Source organism: Maniola jurtina, chromosome 9, assembly GCF_905333055.1.
Source record: "Maniola jurtina chromosome 9, ilManJurt1.1, whole genome shotgun sequence".
Lineage (NCBI taxonomy): Eukaryota > Metazoa > Arthropoda > Insecta > Lepidoptera > Nymphalidae > Maniola > Maniola jurtina.
Window position 1 is genome coordinate 13,640,995 of NC_060037.1, and position 20,744 is coordinate 13,661,738.

The 20,744-nt window shown below is 35.2% G+C and overlaps 2 protein-coding genes across 5 annotated transcripts in view; one reads left to right on the top strand and one right to left on the bottom strand.

Moving 5' to 3' along the window:
* The window catches only part of LOC123868157 (probable E3 ubiquitin-protein ligase sinah), a 60,709-nt gene extending 53,339 nt beyond the window's left edge, over positions 1 to 7,370 (bottom strand). Inside the window, exon 1 of the mRNA XM_045910555.1 lies at positions 7,071 to 7,370. Coding sequence (XP_045766511.1) covers positions 7,071 to 7,094 — 24 coding nt within the window. The 5' untranslated portion in view covers positions 7,095 to 7,370. The remainder of the gene's footprint in view (positions 1 to 7,070) is intronic.
* The window catches only part of LOC123868152 (adenylate cyclase type 2-like), a 169,854-nt gene that overhangs the window by 118,514 nt on the left and 30,596 nt on the right, over positions 1 to 20,744 (top strand). The window lies entirely within an intron of this gene.

Genomic DNA, 20,744 nt, shown 5'->3' on the forward strand with positions numbered 1-20,744 from the left:
TATTTTGATTTTGATGTCTCTATGGTGTTTGTTTTTTTAACCCCCGACCCAAAAAGAGGGGAGTTGTAAGTTTGACGTGTGTATCTGTGTATCTGTCTGTGGCATCGTAGCTCCTAAACGAATGAACCGATTTTAATTTAGTTTTTTTTATTTGAAAGGTGGCTTGTGAGAGTGTTTTAGCTATAATCGAAGACAATCGGTTCAGCCGTTTGAAAGTTATCAGCTCTGTTCTAGTTTTCTTATAGAGGTTTTTGTGTCTGGGGTTTTTAAATTTTGAATTATTGTCCCACTATACTATAAACTATATACTATACTATACTATACTATATACTATATACACTATACTATATACTATAGTATACTATAAACTACTTACTATACTACTGTTTAAAGCTTTTATGCACTCTTGTTATATTTCTTGTAATTAAATATTAATCCATACCTGCGATAATACGTATGTATGGGCGAAAGATGTAGCACATTAGAGAAGCCACCAAAAGTGAGACAACCCCGAAACGAGAGGAGACATTTTTGTTGGTTTTTCATAAGAATAACTATTAGTTTTATAATTTTTATCATAGTGCAGTGTTTTTTACCTACACTTCAAGTAAATTTCATTTCTGATATGTATTTAAAAATTATTTATAAACTATTAGTTAATTTCTTTAAAAAATCTGTTGATTGTTGTACACATTTGATAGTAAAGTTATTTTATACTAACCTAATAATATCTACACGCATCATACCTACTAATATTATTTAGTGTTTTATGGTGTTAGTACAATATTCACTAACTACAAATAAAAATAACAACCTAAGTAGATAACTACTAATTAGATATGCAAAAAAATCCCACTCTCTAAAATTCTTGCAACTAATAGTTAGTCATTTACTGTCACAAAAATTCTCTTAGATTTTTATTATTCTGTTTACCCCCTCCCCCCATTTACACCCACATAAACTGATAAAAAACCGTTATGAGTCATTTATGGTTCTACTCTTTAGCGTAATCCTTAGCAATCATTTTACTCCGAAAACATTGCCTAATTTTTTACGCATCGTTTACTCATCTCTTTTTATGATGTGGCAATTTGACCTGATTTTTATCATGCGCTAAACTTCAGCAAAATGATAAAGACCATACTGAAAAATCTCATTTTTATGGCTATTAATAAAAGCGGAATTTTTCCTTATTACCGACACGTATATTTTTTAACTTAGAGTGAATATTTCGATTAATTACATAATTTTATGAATCTAAAAATATGTAATGAATTATTTAATAAATTCCACATCGATCAATATTTTGTAGGATAGGTTCACTAAAGTGTACATACCTAATAATTCTAAGTACATCTTTGCAATGATTGTCAAAGTACATTTACCTAAGTATCCTGATTTTTATTTTTATTTATTTATTATTATTGACATTAAAAAATATACAGAGAGTTAATAATATATAGAGAGAGTTAAAATATATAGAGAGATTACCTACCTACCTACTATTCTGGAAATACTTGTAATAACTTATTTTCACACTGTCTACCATCTGTCTATTCTTAAAATTGTTGTATTTTATAAGAAACAAAAGTGCATGCAAAGGAATAAGCAAATATATAGGCACGAAATAATGATATACTTACCTGTTTTTTTTTTGTAGAATATTTCTTCATTTCATCCCTAATATTATGAGCATGAAACTAAATCACGCCGTTTCCCTTACTAAATGGCACGACACATGGAAAAGTTGCACTAGGGCCTTTTATCAAGCGATATGTCTATAGTATAGACATGTTGTTAGATAAAAACTCTAGGTAAGTATATCTGATTTTACGCTAAGTATGTTAAAAGTAGATATTCTTTCATAAATGAGCGCAAAATTACAATGTTAGCGGCGGCGTGTAGCAAGTGATTACGTCAAATAAGGCTCTACCAGCTACCGTTTATTGCAATACAGCCTTTGAATCTAGCACATTAGAAGGCTATTCTTGTTTTTATGATCTCCTGTTATTATGAGAAAACTTCATGTTATGCTTTAACAGGGCTCTCTCCGTCACTTACTCCATACAATCGTAGAATTCCAATTTCATAGTTTAATTCGTAATTATCACATCACACTAATATAATATTATAAAGGCGAAAGTTTGTATATGTGTGGTGTGTGTGTGTATGTTTGTTACTCCTTCACGCAAAAACTACTGGACGGATTTGGCTGAAATTTGGAATGGAGATAGATACTATCCTGGATTAGCACATAAGCTACTTTTTATCCCGGAAAATCAAAGAGTTCCCACGGGATTTTTAAAAACCTAACTCCACGCGGACGAAGTCGCGGGCATCGGCTAGTCCGTAATAATTTCGTAGTTGTGGTGTTTTAGATTTTTCTAAAAATATGTAGTTTCAAAATTACAGGAGCTCAAAGATTTGTATGTGAATTTTTAAAACCGCGTAACTTTGAAACCGAATATTTTAACAGAAATCTGGAGAACCACAGGCATAGATATTAGTTTCTAGAATATGTCTGCAAAATTTCATGGACTTCGGTTGCTTAATATTCAAATGAAATTGGAACTACGTTTGTATGGAGCGAGCGACGGAGAGACCCCTCTTAATTGTAGACATACAAAGTCATATTATGTTATATTATACTTTAATGAATGTGGTGTTGTGACAGCGTAATTTATGTTACTTGATTTATGTATGTGAAGCAATATTGACCCTAGTCATTAAATTCATGGGGTAGTTATTTTTTTTTCTCTCTCTCGTCTGGCTTTACAAAGATTAGCCAATTTCAAGTTTGTAGTTATTTGTAACAAGTTAGGTAAACTAAATAAGTATGGACTTCGTCTGTTCCGGCGGCGCCCGCCGACACACGCGCAGCACCCCGTTAGAGCGTTTTTCAGTCAGTTTTAACAAAAAAAAAAAAACACGCGCGCCAGCTAACAGCAACACAGACGAAGTCCGGTAGTTATAGTATACATAGTGTTTACATACAGGCATTGCAACAGCAAGAACTCGATTCTTTGAGCTAGCAAAGTTCACTCAAGTCAAAATAACTGGATAAATGGAAGTGAATTGGAACGTGGAATCATTTATTTGCCCGGGATAATAAGTATCCTGCCTGTCACTTAATAATATACTAGGGTTATATGGCTTAAAAACAATTTATTAAGCAGTACAAGGATAATAGTTTTGGCCTTTCTATTGTAATTATTATATCAAAGTTTCCTTATTGTGCCTATTCTTTATGGGTAGAGGTTACGCGAATTATTCATTCGTTCGTGTTAGTACTGAATAATAGTTCATACTATTTCAATTTCACCTAATCAAGAAATTTTAGGCAAGAGACAGTAGATAGCTAGCCATATTATTATACCTACCTATTAAAATCATACAGGGTGTAGTTAGAATGCTTGGAAAAACTTAGCGCAATTGTTATACTACCTAAGGACAATCCAATACCAACAACCATTTGCCTTATACTTGTAGTTTTAGTAATTTAGTATTTTCCAAACCCGTAATGTATAGCGTGCAAATCTCGGGGTTAATGCCTCGCCTACTACGACGCGACGCAGCATTGACTGCGTGGCACTTATCTACGCGACAGTCATTGACCTATAGGATCAGTCAAATGCTTTATTTGCAATACATTACAAAAAACACAGGACTTCAAATTATTTTTTTCGTTTTTAAATTAAATAAAAAAATATTATTTACCTATACATATTATTTGTGTTTTAAAATAAATTTTTAAATGGTGCAGGAAGTTTTTTGATTATTATTAAGTAATTATTAAAAACTACTAACCTACTAACAAGATGAATAAATGAATTTTCTTTCTTTCTTTTCTTTCTTTCTTTCAAAATAGTAGAAATATACTAGTTGTAGGTACACCTTTCTGTTAATTACTATCATATAATGCTTCTCAAAAGTACTTATATTGTCATAACGACAGATAATTTTAGTCGTAACTACGAGTATGAGTAACTTTAAGTTTTATTGTGAAACAGCATTAGGTATGTATCGCAGATTGGTTTAAATTTAAAATGATAGTACCCAAAATCATCATCATCATCACTAACCCATCACCGGCTCACTGCTCGGTTTGGTCATGGTCATGTACTACGCTGGCCAAGTTTGGATTAGCAGACTTCACACACCTATAAGAACATTATGGGGAACTTTCAGGCATGTAGGCTACCTTATAATATTTTTTAAAGAATATTAGCCATTTTAATCATGATTAACACTCCCCTTTCCCCTCCAACTAAGCGTAAAGCTTGTGCTAGGAGTGGGTACGACAATAGTGCAACGGCTGGGATTTGAACCGCCGACCTTTCGGAATTCAGTCCACTCCTATAACCGTTGAGCTATTGAGGCTTAAATGTTCATGGTATGGCATGTTCATAATATTATAACTCCGAAAAATTATAAGTGCCTGGGATTGAATGCCGGACCCCTCGCATGTCTTAACGCTATCTCCGAAATATCATAGTATTAAACTCAAGGTGTTAAATAAGGTCATTATAAATGCAGGTCATTCACTTATTGCAAAAATAACAATTTTCGAGGTTTCCGAGTTATGATCGTGTCAATTATAATTTCATAAATAATATTTCTGTTGAAACATTTTACCAAATTCTTACGCGATCCGTAACTTCATATTTGTAAAAGTATTAACCCGATTTCGTATCAAATTAAATTTACAATCTGTTTCCTTAGATAAATATTATATCAGATTTTAACTAATTTATGTCCTCAATGATAGCCCGTTTTGAAATCAAATATCTCCCACGGGATTATTAATAAAAACCGAACTCGTCTCTCCTCTCACCAAAGGTGGTAGAGATTCCTTAAGTAATAAGGCCGCCTTTGCATTATGTTTAGTTCTAGTTTCTTTGTCTTTTTTTTCTTTTTTGCGAGCAATAAAGTTTTCTATCTATCAATGTAGTATTAATACTTACGTATAGATATTAAATTGATACCTAAGTATCTGCCAGTTACTTTCGAAACATCGGCAGCAAGGCAAACGAGTCAACACGATAAAGCAACAAATGTGTTTGTATATACTATTTTAGATGTGCTAATGTCGTTTTGCATAATTATCTAAGAAGTGCTTCTTTATTTTATTCCAAACTAGGTTTCAACTAAAATAATCTTCTATTTTACAAAAAAATCCTAGCACGCATTTTCATTATAAATGTTTCCGAGCCAAAATTAAGAAATCCGTAGGCTTTCTTTAATTTCTATGATATCCATACTAATATTATAAACTAGCTGATGCCCGCAGCTTCGCCCGCGTGGATTGGTCAGATCCCCTGCAGCATCAGGATTGAGGAGTTGGACTCCAAATTTTTTATGAAACAATGTCGCAAAGTTCTTCTATCGATTAAAAAAGAAATGACGCAAATCGGTTCAGAAATCTCGGAGATTTCGGTGTACATAGGTAGAAAAACACAACTCCCTTTTTGAAAGTCGGTTAAAAAAGTAGCCTATGTTACTCCCTGGTCAATTCTCTACTTGTCTGTGAAAATCCCGTCAAAATCGGTTCAGCCGTTCCCAAGATTAGCCTTTTCAAAGAGACAGACAGACAGACAGACAGACAAAAATTTTAAAAACGTGTGATTCAGTTATAGTATCGTTCAAATAACCATATGACCTTAATATGTGGTAGTTATTTCGAAATTACAGACAGACACTCCAATTTTATTTATTAGTATAGATGCGAAAGTGTGTCTGTCTGTCTGTCTGCTAGCTTGTCATGGCCCAACAGTTTAACCGATTCTGATGAGGCACGGAGTCAGTTTACATCCCGGGGACGGACATAGCACGACATAGGCTACTTTTTATTCCGGAAAATCAAAGAGTTCCACGGAATTCTCAAAGGTCCATCCGCTTAGCCGATTTTATGTACAGAGGTAGCTAGTGTCCCGTAAATTGACATATGCGACCGTTTATCCCGGAAAAGCAAAAAGTTCCTATGGGCTTCTTAAAAATCTACATCCACGCGGACGAAGTCGCAGGCATCATCTAGTCTTTAACTAAATATACTTACATCCAATTGTTTTTCGTAGGGCAATGCACTTAGATGTCGATTTTAAGTAAACACCTCGTCTCGCAACCTATTGACCATATCTACGCATGCACTAGTGGACATTAAGGGCACATGAGTAGATAGAGTTCCACCGTTGTTCAAGAAATACCTAAAACTTATGTTTTTTTTTGTAATGTAACTTGGTTTTCTGATGTTTCCATATACTTGTGCTATAAGATATTGCTACCTGCCGAATTTCATGATTTTAGGTCAACGGGAAGTACCCTATAAGTTTGATTCCCTTGACAAGTCAGACAGACAACGAAGTGATATAAGGGTTCCTTTTTCTCTGGAGATACGGATCCCTAAAAGGATCGATGCTTTTGAAATGTATGCATGTTTGAGAAGTGTATTTGTGAAGGATGCTTTGGATACCATCGAAGGGAAGAATAATTGACTATCTGTCGAATTACATAGAGCCGATTATTATTAGATACTAGATAGAGTTTGGATGCTTTCGGCAAATGGGTACTGTCTGCATTCATCTCTTCTTTGATAGATATTTAACTAAGTACCTAACTAAAAACGTCTGATCATACTTTGACAATAAATTTTGGAAGTACCATAATATTATGTATGTATCTCGAAAAGCAATATGGATTCGTAATGACCTTGCAAGTAATGAATATGTAAAGGTTTTTTTAGACACATTCATAATCGACGATGTCGAATCACCGCGACTTAATATCTAGGTGAAAAGTAAGGTCATTATAAGTAAGTAAGGTTGGTCAGGTATGGTTGTTTATTTGAAAGCTGTAATCTTAAAAAGTGCTGAATTTATTATTTTTATTTTTTTATTCAAGTTTTTTTTATCATTTCTTTTGTTTTATCAGTGTTTAGGTATATTACTAATAAAAATTTACACATCTCTTATTATATGGCTTAGGCAAGTCATATAACACGTGTGTAAATTTTAGTATTTTTTTAGGGCCCAGAAAAATAAGTCATGTTAAATAAATTATTATTAGTTACTCACCAATCCTTGTATACGTGGAAACATGATGTTTTGTTTCTCGAAAACTCACAACAAACAGTAACACATTTATAATAAGCACACCAAGTAAACTATTGTAACCCAACAATGTAGCACAACGAACTCTTATCACTTGAAACACTCACTGATGAAGCGTAAAATGTCATAATACGGAGCGAAGAGAAAGAAAAGTGTGGCGGAGTGCCGCAAGGAGCGATTCGGCTGTGATGGACCGCTTTTGTTTTTATTATACGTGCGCACGCGTCGACGTGTGGTATGATTGTGGTTGCATTGCAGTTTTACTGTACAGCGGAGCCGGCATGTAGATGAATCACCACGTGAACTGAAGTGGGGAGCCTAGTCCCTTTATCTGAAATTGTTGAAGTTACAGATACACGTGCGATTTTTAGGGTTCCGTACCTGAAAAGGTAAAACGACGGAACCCTTATATGATTGCTTTGCTGTCTGTCTGCCTATACGTCTGTCCGTCCGTCGTGTCTGTCAAGAAAACCTATAGGGTGCTTCCTGTTGATCTAGAATCATGAAATTTAGAAGGTAGGTAGGTAATTATTTATGGTTACATCACAAGAAAAATCAAAAAAGGGTTTTAACTGTACATTCCAAAACAGATTTTTAAACAAAATAGTATTTGATTTATCGTACAAAATGTCGGAAAATTGCCCAAGTACGGAACCCTCGGTGCACGAGTCTGACTTCACCGGTTTTTTTTTAATCAATGGGGATTTAGGGTATGGAAAAATAGCTCAAATATCCCCACTAGGAACTCTAGAGTGTCAATGGGGATTAGTGGAGTACCGCTCTGCTCGAGACTCGAAGTGCCGAGGCGCCGAGTTGTGTGCCCGGGATCGAACCCTCGACCTTCCTATTAGGAGGCCGGGCGGACATTTTAACCACTAGGCTATCACGGCTTATAGTAGAAATTAAATTAAATTATAATCAGTGTTCTCTGCACATAGCTTTTTTGGACTCAGGACGCAAATGATATTATGCAAATTGCAAACGTGCGATAGTGTTGTGGCCCAATTTAATTTTGCATAATTTTGTTCAGGAATTCAGTAGGTAAGTGGCGCGATGGACGTCCCAGAAAAATAATTTGAAACTGAAGCAAAATAAAATGGAGCTCTGAATTTAAATTTTTAATTATTATAAATTACTAGAGGATGTCCGCGACTTTGTCCGCGTGGATTTAGATTTTTATAGATCCCGTGGGAAGTGTTTGATTTTCCGGGATAAAAAGTAGCCTATGTATGTCCGTCCCCGGGACGGCTATAAGCTAACCCTGTACCAAATTTCGTCAGAATCAGTTACACTGTTGGGCCGTGAGAAGGTAGCAGACAGACAGACAGACACACTGTCGCATTTATATTATTAAGTATGGATTTTATGGACTAAGAACTAGAGAGGGCCAGACCTTCGTTATTTTATAAAAGCTGAAAGCTTCTCAGCGTATTGCCCCCAACACAGGGAAGAACGATCAGCGACTATGAAGTTTGGATCATGGTGGCTTTGTGAGATAACAGGTAACAAAGGTGTACAAAATCTTACGTCAAAGTATTTAAAGTGTAATGTTTTAATGTTTTCTTCAGAATAAGTAAAATGCCTGTTGGAGTGAGTACGACAATATTGCAACGGGAGGATTGAACCACCGACCTTTTGAAATTCAGTTCGCTCCTTAACCGTTGAGCTGTTGACACTCTAAGATACATAATTTACTGATGATGATGATGGAAATAACTAAATTAGGTATAGAAGAATAATTTATTACTATAACTAATTAAAATTATTACGTAGGTAGCTAATAGTATATAATTAATTATTTATTACCATTAGGATGACTAATGAATGTCTCTTCATAACAGCAATTAGAGTGGGTACTAGGTAGGTATTATTAACCGACTTCAAAAACGAGGAGGTTCTCAAATCTCAATTCGTCGGAATCTTTTTTTTTCCTACTAAACTTGTGACGCGCAATCGATTTGCGTATCTAAGCCTGAATAACAATTAGAATTAATTATTATTATAAACTAAATGATGCCCCAAAGTTCGAACGCGTGCTTTTAGGTTTTAAAAAATCCAATTGATAGTGTGATTTTCCTGGATAAAATACAGCCTATGTCCTTCTCTGGGATACAAGCTGTCTCTGTGTCACTGTCTTCCGATGGCTTTTCGTCATTTATGCGATCGGGTCATGAATAGGTAACAGACAGACACTCTTTCGTAATTATTGATTGCATTGTTACGAGTACATTGTCATCATCATCATATTAATTCATCCGTCGCCGGCTCACTGAGCACGATTCTCATCTCAGAATGAGAAGGGTGTGAGAAGTGCAGATTGGCAGCCTTCACAAAGCTTGCGAACATTACACACAAGTCCTAGGCATGCAGCTTTCCTCACGATGTTTTCCTTCACCGTTTACATTTAACTCCGTAAAGTTAGATGTGTGTGCCTGGGTTCGGACCCCCGGTCTCGACCCTCGATCTCGGACCCTCAACTAGGAAGCGGACATTTTGACTATTTTACGTAAACTTAAAACTAAAGCTACGAGGGTTCCGAACGCGCCCAAGTCTTAGAAGAGCCCACAACAAACTCAGTCGGGTAAATACTAACCAGGTATAACATACTAATCCATACTAATATTATAAATGCGAAAGTGTGTCTGTCTGTCTGTCTGCTAGCTTTTCACGGCCTTTTTAGTTTTAATCCCGTAAAACCAAAGAGCTCCCACTGGACTCTTGAAGGCCCATTCGTTTAGCCAATTCTTATTTACAAAGTAGCTTGCATCCCGGAAATTGACATAGGCAACTTTTTCGTCGGAAAATCAAAGAGTTCCCACGGGATTTTTAAAAAACCTAAATCCACGCGGAAGAAATCGCGGGCTTCATCTAGTTTTAAATGTTAGTATTGATTGCACTATTAGGTACATTGTAAACCAAGCAAGTACTTATCTACCTTTGTAGTTTAATAACACTCTATCGATTGTCTAAGTGCCCTACAAGTGTTTTGGTGTTATCATTTATCAGCATTAGTACGATTAGCCGATAGTGTAATAGGGGCATGTACTCCTGTGATAAAATTCGCATTTTCAGTTGAATCTAGGTATCTATTTATACAAGGTTTCCCTGACTGACTGATCTACGTCTGTTCGATTATTTTTTTAGACTAGTGTGTGCCCGTGATTTCTTCTGCGTTAACGTCAACCAGTTCCAAACCCCTATTTTACCCCCTTAGGGGTTGAATTTTCAAAATCCTTTCTTAGCGGATGTCTACGTCATCACACTTAATATTATAAAGGCGAAAGTTTGTATGTGTGTGTGTGTGTGTATGTTTGTTACTCTTTCACGCAAAAACCACTGGACAGATTTGGCTGAAATTCAGAATGGAGATAGATAATATCCTGGATTAGCACATAGGCTACTTTTTATCCCGGAAAATCAAAGAGTTCCCACGGGATTTCAAAAAATCTAAATCCACGCGAATGAAATCGCGAGGGTCAGCTAGTAATATATTAACTACTAGCCGAAGCCCGCGACTTCGCCCGCGTGGATTAAGGTTTTTTGAAATCCCGTGGGAACTCTTTGGTTTTCCGGGATAAAAAGTAGCCTATGTGCTAATCCAGGATATTATCTATCTCCATTCCGAATTTCAGCCAAATCCGTCCAGTAGTTTTTGCGTGAAGGAGTAACAAACATACACACACACACACACACACACACACATACAAACTTTCGCCTTTATAATATTAGTGTGATAAGTGTGATCTAACGTCCTTCGAGCTGTGCGTTGATAGATTAGTCAATCAGTCACGAGATTTGCGTTCATGTCTTATTTTCAGTTTAATCTATCTATCTTAGGTACAAGGTCCTCTTTGACCGCCGAGTTTCTTGCTGGTTCTTCTCGCTAAGAAAGGCATTCCGAACCAGTGGTAGATGCTTTTGACGATTCAAAAGAACTTGTAAAAGTCTAATACTTAATTTTATTGATTCAGAAAGTAATAATACAGATTTTCACAAATGTTAAAAATACTTAAGGTAATTGCTATTTGACAAATCGCAAAAATGCTGTACTTAGAAGTAAATTGTTTATTTTTCTAAAGCATTAACAGCTATTAAATACATGCAATTAAAAACTTCAGTTTGTGAAGATTATAAGGGCCTTTTTTAATTTAGTATACATTATCCCAATAATAAAAAAAAACCAAGTTGAAAACATTGCTGTTCGCAACTTGTTCTGTAAAAGTTTTCTTTAACATCTTGATACTTTGAAGCCAACCTCCAGAAAATGATATGTTTAGGTTTAGCAATCAATTTTAACTGTTAGTTTTATACTAAATGTTTTTCGTTTCTTAAATAATCTAAAACTAACCAAAAAACTTCCTGTGCTATTTATTTTCTTGCAGGCGCTCTATGGAATTCAGTGTCCACTGGACTGTCATGGCGGAAGGACTGTGCGCGTCATTTCGTCGCAAAATATTATTTAAAATGAATATAAGCTTATTATTTTTGAATGAAAGTTGTGTTTATAATCGTTGAAAAATAAAATAGGGATTTTTTCATTTCTAAATGAAGCCTGCTTATATACTAAATTTTATTCTAAAGTTACGGTTTTACCAGGTAAATACTCGGAGGTTGTCATAGATTATGATGACAGATAGTAAGTGTTCTAAATAGGTATTATACCTATGTTAGGAGATAGCGCGCCTCGTTCCGGGTGCCGTGTTCCGAAATGGATTTCGTAGTAGTGCAAGTTTGGTGCAAGCCCCACATGACGGAGGGGTATGCGTCAGGCATTTCCTGTGTACAAAAAAAAGACCTATATTTCGGATCCATATTTCATCACTGACAATATGCACTATTCAAAGACTGTTCTTCAAGCATTGAGGAATTTTGGACAGAGACATCTCGAAGGTTCCCGAAGGCTGCCTGAGTTAGATTTGTCGGCTAGCTAGCTTTTTTCGAAATTGGACTTACTTAGCTGGATTGTGTGTTAGAGATTTCTTATGAGATATTATATGTACATAATATAACCATCATAAGGAAGCTCAGATTCATGCTGCGGGCAATGGGGAGAGCCTAAAGGTTGGAACGCCATTTCGGCGGCCGTGTTTCCTGCCATATATACCATAGATACCTGCAAGCCAAGAGTGAATAGGCATCTTCCAGGTAAGCGTGCTCCAACTTGGACCTCATCATTGCTTTCTTTAAAGCATGATTGTCGTCAAGCGCAAGCGCAAAGATTCAGGCGGCGCAAACCCGTAGCATGTGGAAGACCCTATTAAAGACCTATGTTCACTGTGGACGTCTGTCGGTTGATGTTGATGATTATTTCTTTAGTGCAAGTAGTTCAGTAGTTTCAGAGTTTATCGATAACAAACAAACAAACCTTTCCTCTTCATAATATATGTACTTAGTAGCGCAAACTTGGAAAAAATCTCGTGGAAATTCTTTGATTTTCCGAGATAAATGTAATTTTACCTGGCAGCCCTAATCAATTTTATCACTGATAATAATAACTAATTCATAACCGTTAAAACTAAGAGTCAAAATCTCGTTTTTCTAGTCGAGTTCCGTAGGCTCTTTGAACCCACCGCATTATTATCCCAAGAAAACCTACCATTAGATGTAGGAATAATGGAAAGAGGTCACAACCCTCAGCAATAAAGAATACGATGCGGAGAGAGATGTCACTCTCAAGGTCTTTAAATGTATCCATGCAAAAAACCACGTCGACTGGTTGCTCCGTTGCAGCGTGATTGAATATTAAACCAACAAACACACTTTCGCATTTGAAATATGGCCAGTGATTATAAGAAACAGTTTAAATCTCTCTCTGCTCTCCGAGAGACGTTAGGCAAAGTGAACACGAATTATGACACTTCTGTGTTCTTATACAAGCTTAGGTCTCTCAATTTTGTCAATTAATGTCAAATTTCTTTCTCAGATCAAAACCTAGTAAGTGGTTTAAATTCAAGAGAAGTTTAGGCCGTAGTCTTCAACAAGAAACTCGGCGGTTGCTCTTTTCAAAGATTTGATATACAATATTAAATTGCTTAAAACGCACATAACTGAAAAGTTAGTAGTGCGTGATTCCAGGATCGAACCCCCGACCTTCGATTAGGAGGCGGACGTTCTAACCACTAGGCTATGACAGTTTTTAAATTAAAGGGGTTTAAATATTTTAGTGTGAAGACTGGCCTACACATTTATTCATTAGATGTGCATCACTTTCTTTTTTAGGGTTCCGTACCTCAAAATGAAAAACGGAGCTCTTAAAGGATCACTTCGTTGTCTGTCCATTTGTCCGTCCGTCCGTCAAGAAAACCTATACAGTACTTCCCGTTGATCTAGAATCACGAAATTTGTTCTCGGATTTATTCCTTTACTTGGGCTATGAGAGTTGAGACCTACCTACCTGCCCATAATTCTAGGTTAACGGGAAATACCCTATCGGTTTTCTTGACAGACACGACAGACGGACAGACGGACAGAAAGACAGACAACAAAGTGATCCTATAAGGGTCCCGTGTTTCCTTTTGAGATATGGAACCTTAAAAACATTATGTAAGTATGCAAAGTATTTCCCTTGCAAGCCATATTTAACAGTTGACATGTAGAGGTCATTGACTTTTCCTATCTTACTTTTAAGTTTTAATGCATCATTAAGTATTTACTGTTTTGACATGGTATTTAGATAATGGGTGATATTTATTTTATTTTATCTAATTCCTTTGAAAAACTTAGTAAGGCGCATTAATCTATAAAAAACCTAGCCAGTTCATAGACTTACTATGTTTTAAAATGGTCAAAGCGACTTACTAGCTTTTAATTTTACTTTAATGTGGGTGTCCTTACAATACAACGGGACATACTATGAAAGTTAGGCTTATGACATAAAACGATTTTCGGAAAAATGACATTTACTTTGTTTTGATATGGGGCGGTCGATATAATTAGGTACTAGGGTAAAGGCTCAAGTAAATGAACAGATTGGACGTTTTTACATGTATTAAGAGCTGGAATAAAAAACCGGCTGATATACCTTTTTTAAATATTTTCTTACAAATTCTTACACTTTTTTCAATTTCAATTTCAAAACCGTGTTCCGTTCAAACCGTTCAAAAGTGCGTGTGCGTGCGTCCATGTGTGTGTGTGAGTGTGTGTGAGTATATACTTGTCTGTATGTTTGTACGAGTGTTTGTTAGTGTGGTATTGCGTTGTATAACCACATGAGTAGCGAACAGAGTCAAAGCTTCATACAAGCGCGCTACGATAGGTACACTACTACAAGCTTGAGGCGCGTGTGTGCGTGAGCACAGGCGCTACGTCGCGTACGGAGAGAAATCGGTTTATACCGGCTCGGCCTGTGCTCAAGCTCAGGGGCTGCAGTACACGTCGCGCGTCGTGTTTTCATTTAATTTAATGTTAATGATAATAATTTAAATAGTGTTTAAAATCTATTTTCTTGAACTGTCATAGATTTTGTTCAAAATCAATATCTGAGGATCCCTAGGATCACAAAACAGGATATTGTTACCAAATTTAAAAAAGTCGACGCCATTTTGAAATTCTTTGTTAATTGACCGATTTCGTTCAAAATCGATATTTAGAGCTCCCTGGGATCACGAAATAAGAAACTGTTACCAAAATTTAAAAAAGTCGACGCCATTTTGAAATTCTTTGTAAATTGACCGATTTCGTTCAAAATCGATATTTAGAGCTCCCTGGGATCACGAAATAAGAAACTGTTACCAAAATTTAAAAAAGTCGATGCCATTTTGAAATTCTTTGTTAATTGACCGATTTCGTTCAAAATCGATATTTAGAGCTCCCTGGGATCACGAAATAAGAAACTGTTACCAAAATTTAAAAAAGTCGACGCCATTTTGAAATTCTTTGTTAATAATTGACCGATTTCGTTCAAAATCGATATTTAGAGCTCCCTGGGATCACGAAATAAGAAACTGTTACCAAAATTTAAAAAAGTCGACGCCATTTTGAAATTCTTTGTTAATTGACCGATTTCGTTCAAAATCGATATTTAGAGCTCCCTGCGATCACAAAATAAGAAACTGTTACCAAAATTTAAAAAAGTCGACGCCATTTTGAAATTCTTTGTTAATTGACCGATTTCGTTCAAAATCGATATTTAGAGCTCCCTGGGATCACAAAATAAGAAACTGTTATCAAAATTTAAAAAAGTCGACGCCATTTTGAAATTCTTTGTTAATTGACCGATTTCGTTCAAAATCGATATTTAGAGCTCCCTGCGATCACAAAATAAGAAACTGTTACCAAAATTTAAAAAAGTCGACGCCATTTTGAAATTCTTTGTTAATTGACCGATTTCGTTCAAAATCGATATTTAGAGCTCCCTGGGATCACAAAATAAGAAACTGTTACCAAAATTTAAAAAAGTCGACGCCATTTTGAAATTCTTTGTTAATTGACCGATTTTGTTCAAAATCGATATTTAGAGCTCCCTGGGATCACAAAATAGGAACCTGTAACCAAAATTTAAAAAAGTTGGCACCATTTATAATTCTTTCTAAATTGACTGATTTCGTTCAAAATCGATATTTAGAGCTCCCTGCGATCACAAAATAAGAAACTGTTACCAAAATTTAAAAAAGTCGACGCCATTTTGAAATTCTTTGTTAATTGACCGATTTCGTTCAAAATCGATATTTAGAGCTCCCTGGGATCACAAAATAAGAAACTGTTACCAAAATTTAAAAAAGTCGACGCCATTTTGAAATTCTTTGTTAATTGACCGATTTTGTTCAAAATCGATATTTAGAGCTCCCTGGGATCACAAAATAGGAACCTGTAACCAAAATTTAAAAAAGTTGGCACCATTTATAATTCTTTCTAAATTGACTGATTTCGTTCAAAATCGATATTTAGATCTATCGATCGATATTTAAAGATCGATATTTAAACTAGGCAATCACAACAAAAACAAACTTTACCATCTTGTTGAACAAATAACTATTGTTAATTAAATTGTATCCTCCAGTGCCAGCCCTACCAAAATAGTTATAAATTTTGCTCGCTTCTTAGAAGCTTTGCCTCTGTTTGCTACTCTATGGTATAACACCATGTTAGTAAATCTTAGTATATTTTTAACCGACTTTAAAAAAAGGAAGAGGTTCTGAATTCGTTGGTATCTTTTTTTTTTATGTATGTTCCCCGATTACTCAAAGACGCCTGGACCGATTTGGATTTTTTTTTTGTTTGATAGGGTATACTTTGCAAGTGGTCCCATATAAATTTGGTAAAGATCTGATGAATATCTTTGAAGATGGAGAACAGAACTCCTCAATGGATAAGAGCAAATTCAATTTTTTTTTTAATGTATGTTCACCGATTGCTCAAAGACGCCTGGACCGATCTGGATTTTTTTTTTTTTGAAAAGCTAGGTATACTTTGCAGGTGGTCCCATATAAATTTGATGAAGTTCTGATGAATATCTTCTGAGATGGAGAACAGAACTCCTCAATGGATAAGAGCAAATTGCTCGCGATCAGTGTAATTGCTTAGTAAACAGTAGGGTTTTAGCTGGGCATGGCATATTATTATAGTACAGTGGGGCCACTAAAAATTTTGAAATAAAAAATTTTCAAAATAAAAATAAAACCGACTTCAAAAACCACAATAACTTAAATTATTTTTTACTTTTTAGTGTTTGTGATTTTGAAGTCGGTTTTATTTTTCTTTTGAATTTTTTTTATATTTATTCTGGTATTCTGCTTTCTTGGATATGGATCCCTCTTGGGTATCCCCATTTCTCTCTGTCTTTGGTACTATCAAGCTAATTTTCTCTCGCGATTTGCACAATAGCATTAGACCAACGCGTCTTCGGTCTACCTACCTGTCTTTCTTTCATCTGTAAAAATCGATACAATATGACCATTTGCATTTCAGTTTTAGGGCATGTCTCAAGGTGTCTGTAGGCTTTGTCTTTTTTCTTATGTCTTCAATTCTCACTTTGAATATTTTTTGCTTAATTTATGCACCTTGCCATCGCCCTTTAGCAAGTCACTATTTCTTTTTATATTCTTTGTCTGGACCCATGTTTGGCTGGCATAGGTAAGGCATGGCAGGATGCATGTATCTATAACGGATCTTTTAAGATGTACTGGGTAAGCTCCTTTCATTCTTTCCTTTTGTGCCCAGTAAAACAAGCATACTCGGGCTACTTTGAGAACCCATTAGCAGCTAACAGCAAGGCCTGGACTCAAATTTTTATATGTGGAAGCTGTATTTCCTCGTTGCGTTTATGAGCAAATAAGAATAGTTAACTACTTTTACTAAAAAAAATTTTTATAATTTGGCGCAAACCATCTAAACACCATGATGATTATTATTTCTGCATTGTGAATATTACCAGAAGAAACAGCAAAAAAAATTGTTCCAAGCGGCTCTATTGTAACTTGCAGTCTTCTAAAACAGGTTTTATTTATTATTATTATGTAAAATAGTTTTTGATTTATCGCGCAAAATGTAGAAAAAAATATACAATAAGTCAAAAACTGAAAATCTGACATTTTTTTTAAAATTCCAAGGCGAAAATATACTTAAGAATTTATTAATAGGAATCGAGAGTTTATGCACTAGATAGAGTTCGTTCATTCACTGAAATTCCCAGTTCATTTACTGGCAATTTATCCTTTTGTTAAATAAAATAATTTATAATAATTAATACCACGCATTTTTTTGCGTTTTTGATATTTAAATAATTTAAGAGTGTATACCTACTGTGTATAGACACAGATAAAAAAAAATATAAAAATTATATATAGAACGATTCTCATATATCTTAATTTTAGGTCAAAGTCAGGGTAGTCCTTATTCGTTCATGTACTGGATCTTTTACCCTCCTACGTCAAAATACTAAAAGTCCGCGTAAATTTCGCAGATTGAAATGTCTGCTTGATTAATTGTCAATAGAGGGTCATGACATGTCAAAATTGCTAGTTTGAAGGTGAAATCGTCTATGTCATTCGCATTGGCTTTCCTCTTAAATATAAAAATTGTTAAAGTCTAATTGAGTAAAAATATTTTGAATTTTGAATTTTGACTGATCTACATTATGCCTATTCGATTATATTTTAGATGCCGATGGTTCTACTTCTATACAATGCTATTTATTCAACTGGTGTTGGTACACTAATAATCTCAAGTAAAGTTAAAAGTTCCTAGATCCAAAAAGTTTCCAGATCTGATTGGAATCCAAACATGTCTGAAAACTTTTTGGGTATAGGGGGTAATCTTTGGAACGAATGATAGTCTGATTCTAATAATTATTTCACTGATAGATAGCTATGTTGTCCCTATTAATAGACGTGAATAAATACCTAATTTAAGCAAAAAAAAAAAAAATTACGCGAACGAAGTCGCGTGACAAATCTAGTCTAGCTCTAGAGAAAATCTAGAGTAGAGTAATACGGGATATTACGATGCCGATGCTCGGCAAACTATTTATTACATGAAGGCAATCTTGAAAATAAACACTGATAACCGGGTCATTATTGTTTATTTTGTCATATATATTTACTGCTATCTTATTATGTACTGATAATAAATCTTCATATTAGGGACACAACTCCGATCGATCTTATTATATGAGTTATTTCGATAGCAAGGGAATATGTCTAACATGTCTTTTGTCACTTTATCTTTCACTGTGGGAGTTTCCGGTCTGATCAATTTTGCGTAATTCCGGTACATATACAAATAAACATACAAATATTTACTAGGGTTTCATATCGTACTAAGACGGTGGGTCCTGTGAAATCGGACCAATTTCAAATTGTTACGTTGTAAAAAAACCAGTCAAGTGCGAGTCTGACTCATACAGGAAGGGTTCCGTATTATTGTACACGAAATAATACCGTCAACGGGAAGTGCCTACTACCTACCCTATAGGTTTTGACTCCCCTGTCATGATAGACATAATAGAGAGACAACAAAGTGATCCTTTCTTTCTTTTGACGTACAAAACCCAACAAATATTTAAAACAAGTGTAAATTAAAAATTTATAACACCCCCGACAAGTGAAGGTTACAGTAACTAGAAAAGAGCTGATAACTTTCAAACGGCTGAACCGATTTTCTTGGATTATAGCTAAGAACACTCTCGATCAAGCCACCTTTCAAACAAAAAAAACTAAATTAAAATCGGTTCATTAGTTTAGGCGCTACGGTGCCACAGACAGATACACAGATACACAGATACACAGACACACAGATACACAGATACACACGTCAAACTTATAACACCCCTCTTTTTGGGTCGGGGGTTAAAAATTAAAATATTCAATTGTAAAGATTTGGCAAAAAGTGTTTGCAGGGAAAAATTATGCAGACGCTCTATCTTTTTGAGAATTTATGGAGTATACCTATTAAGGCAGACGGAAGAAAAAATGCAAATCCACCCTAGTAGATTAGGAGACCTTGCTTCCATCAATAAGTTTGCAACATATTTCAGTAGATACAGTTTTTTTTTTCGGTTTCTAGTGTGTTATAAAACGGCCGTGAGGCATACTTTAGTTTACTTACATTATTTATTACTATAAAGATGGCAATGGTTGCTATGAACGAGTTTGAGCCAGGATGTTACAAATCTATTTCGCTAAAATGTAGTTAAATAGACTGTATAATAATAATAATAATAAAAATAATAAAAACGTTTATTTGCAAAAAAGATTTACAAGTTATGCATGGACCCCTAACTCCCAAAAAAGTATAGACTGTGTTATGGGAGTTAGTGCCTTCCCTGTTGCATTTGCTCTAATTTAACTTAAAGTAAGGTACGAATAATTAAAAGTAAAGAAATTAAAATTAAGTTAATATAAATGAATAAAAGTATTTGTGTAGTATGGTGTGTGTGTGTGTGTGTGTGTGTGTGTGTGTGTGGGTGTGGGTGTGTGGGTGTGGGTGTGTGTGTGTATGTGTGTGTGTGTGGGTTGGTATGCCTAGGTTACACTAATTTACAGAATTATTTCGGAATCTTTAAAAGTTCTTCTGTACCTTCATAGCTAAGGTTTTTGAGACAGGAAGTTAATTTTGTTTTTGCGGTGTACTTGTTACTTTTATTGATTGGAGTTTTCCTATCAATCGCTTTATAAAGAAGAGGTGCTAGAAAATCAAAGTGCCGTTGAGCCAGGGCAGTTTTCACTGCTGGTGTTGGGTATCTAGCAACTCTTTTATCGTTGTTTGCTGGTAGTGATGGAACAATCTTGTTGTGATATCTCATGATGCATTTGTATATGAACAATTTTCTAACACTAAGCACCTCGGCTTCTTCGTAAAGTAAATGAGTTGGGTATCTATATGGAAGTTTTAACGCTACCTTAAGGATAGCCCGTTGCGCTCGTTCTACAAGAAGGAAATATGATTTAGACGCACCTCCCCATGATGTTATACAGTAGGTTAATACGCATTCACAAAGAGTTTTGTAAATTTGTATCAACCGTTTTTTGTCCAATATTGACCTTAAGTTTTTGAAGATTACAATCAATTTCCTTACTCTGAGTGCTGTGGCCATGAGATGAGGCGTCCACGTGAGTTGATCGTCTATGACAACTCCAAGATATTTTGTAGTTGTAACTCTGGTAAGGTTGGGACATGCGCAGGAATTCGTCATAAGGCGGT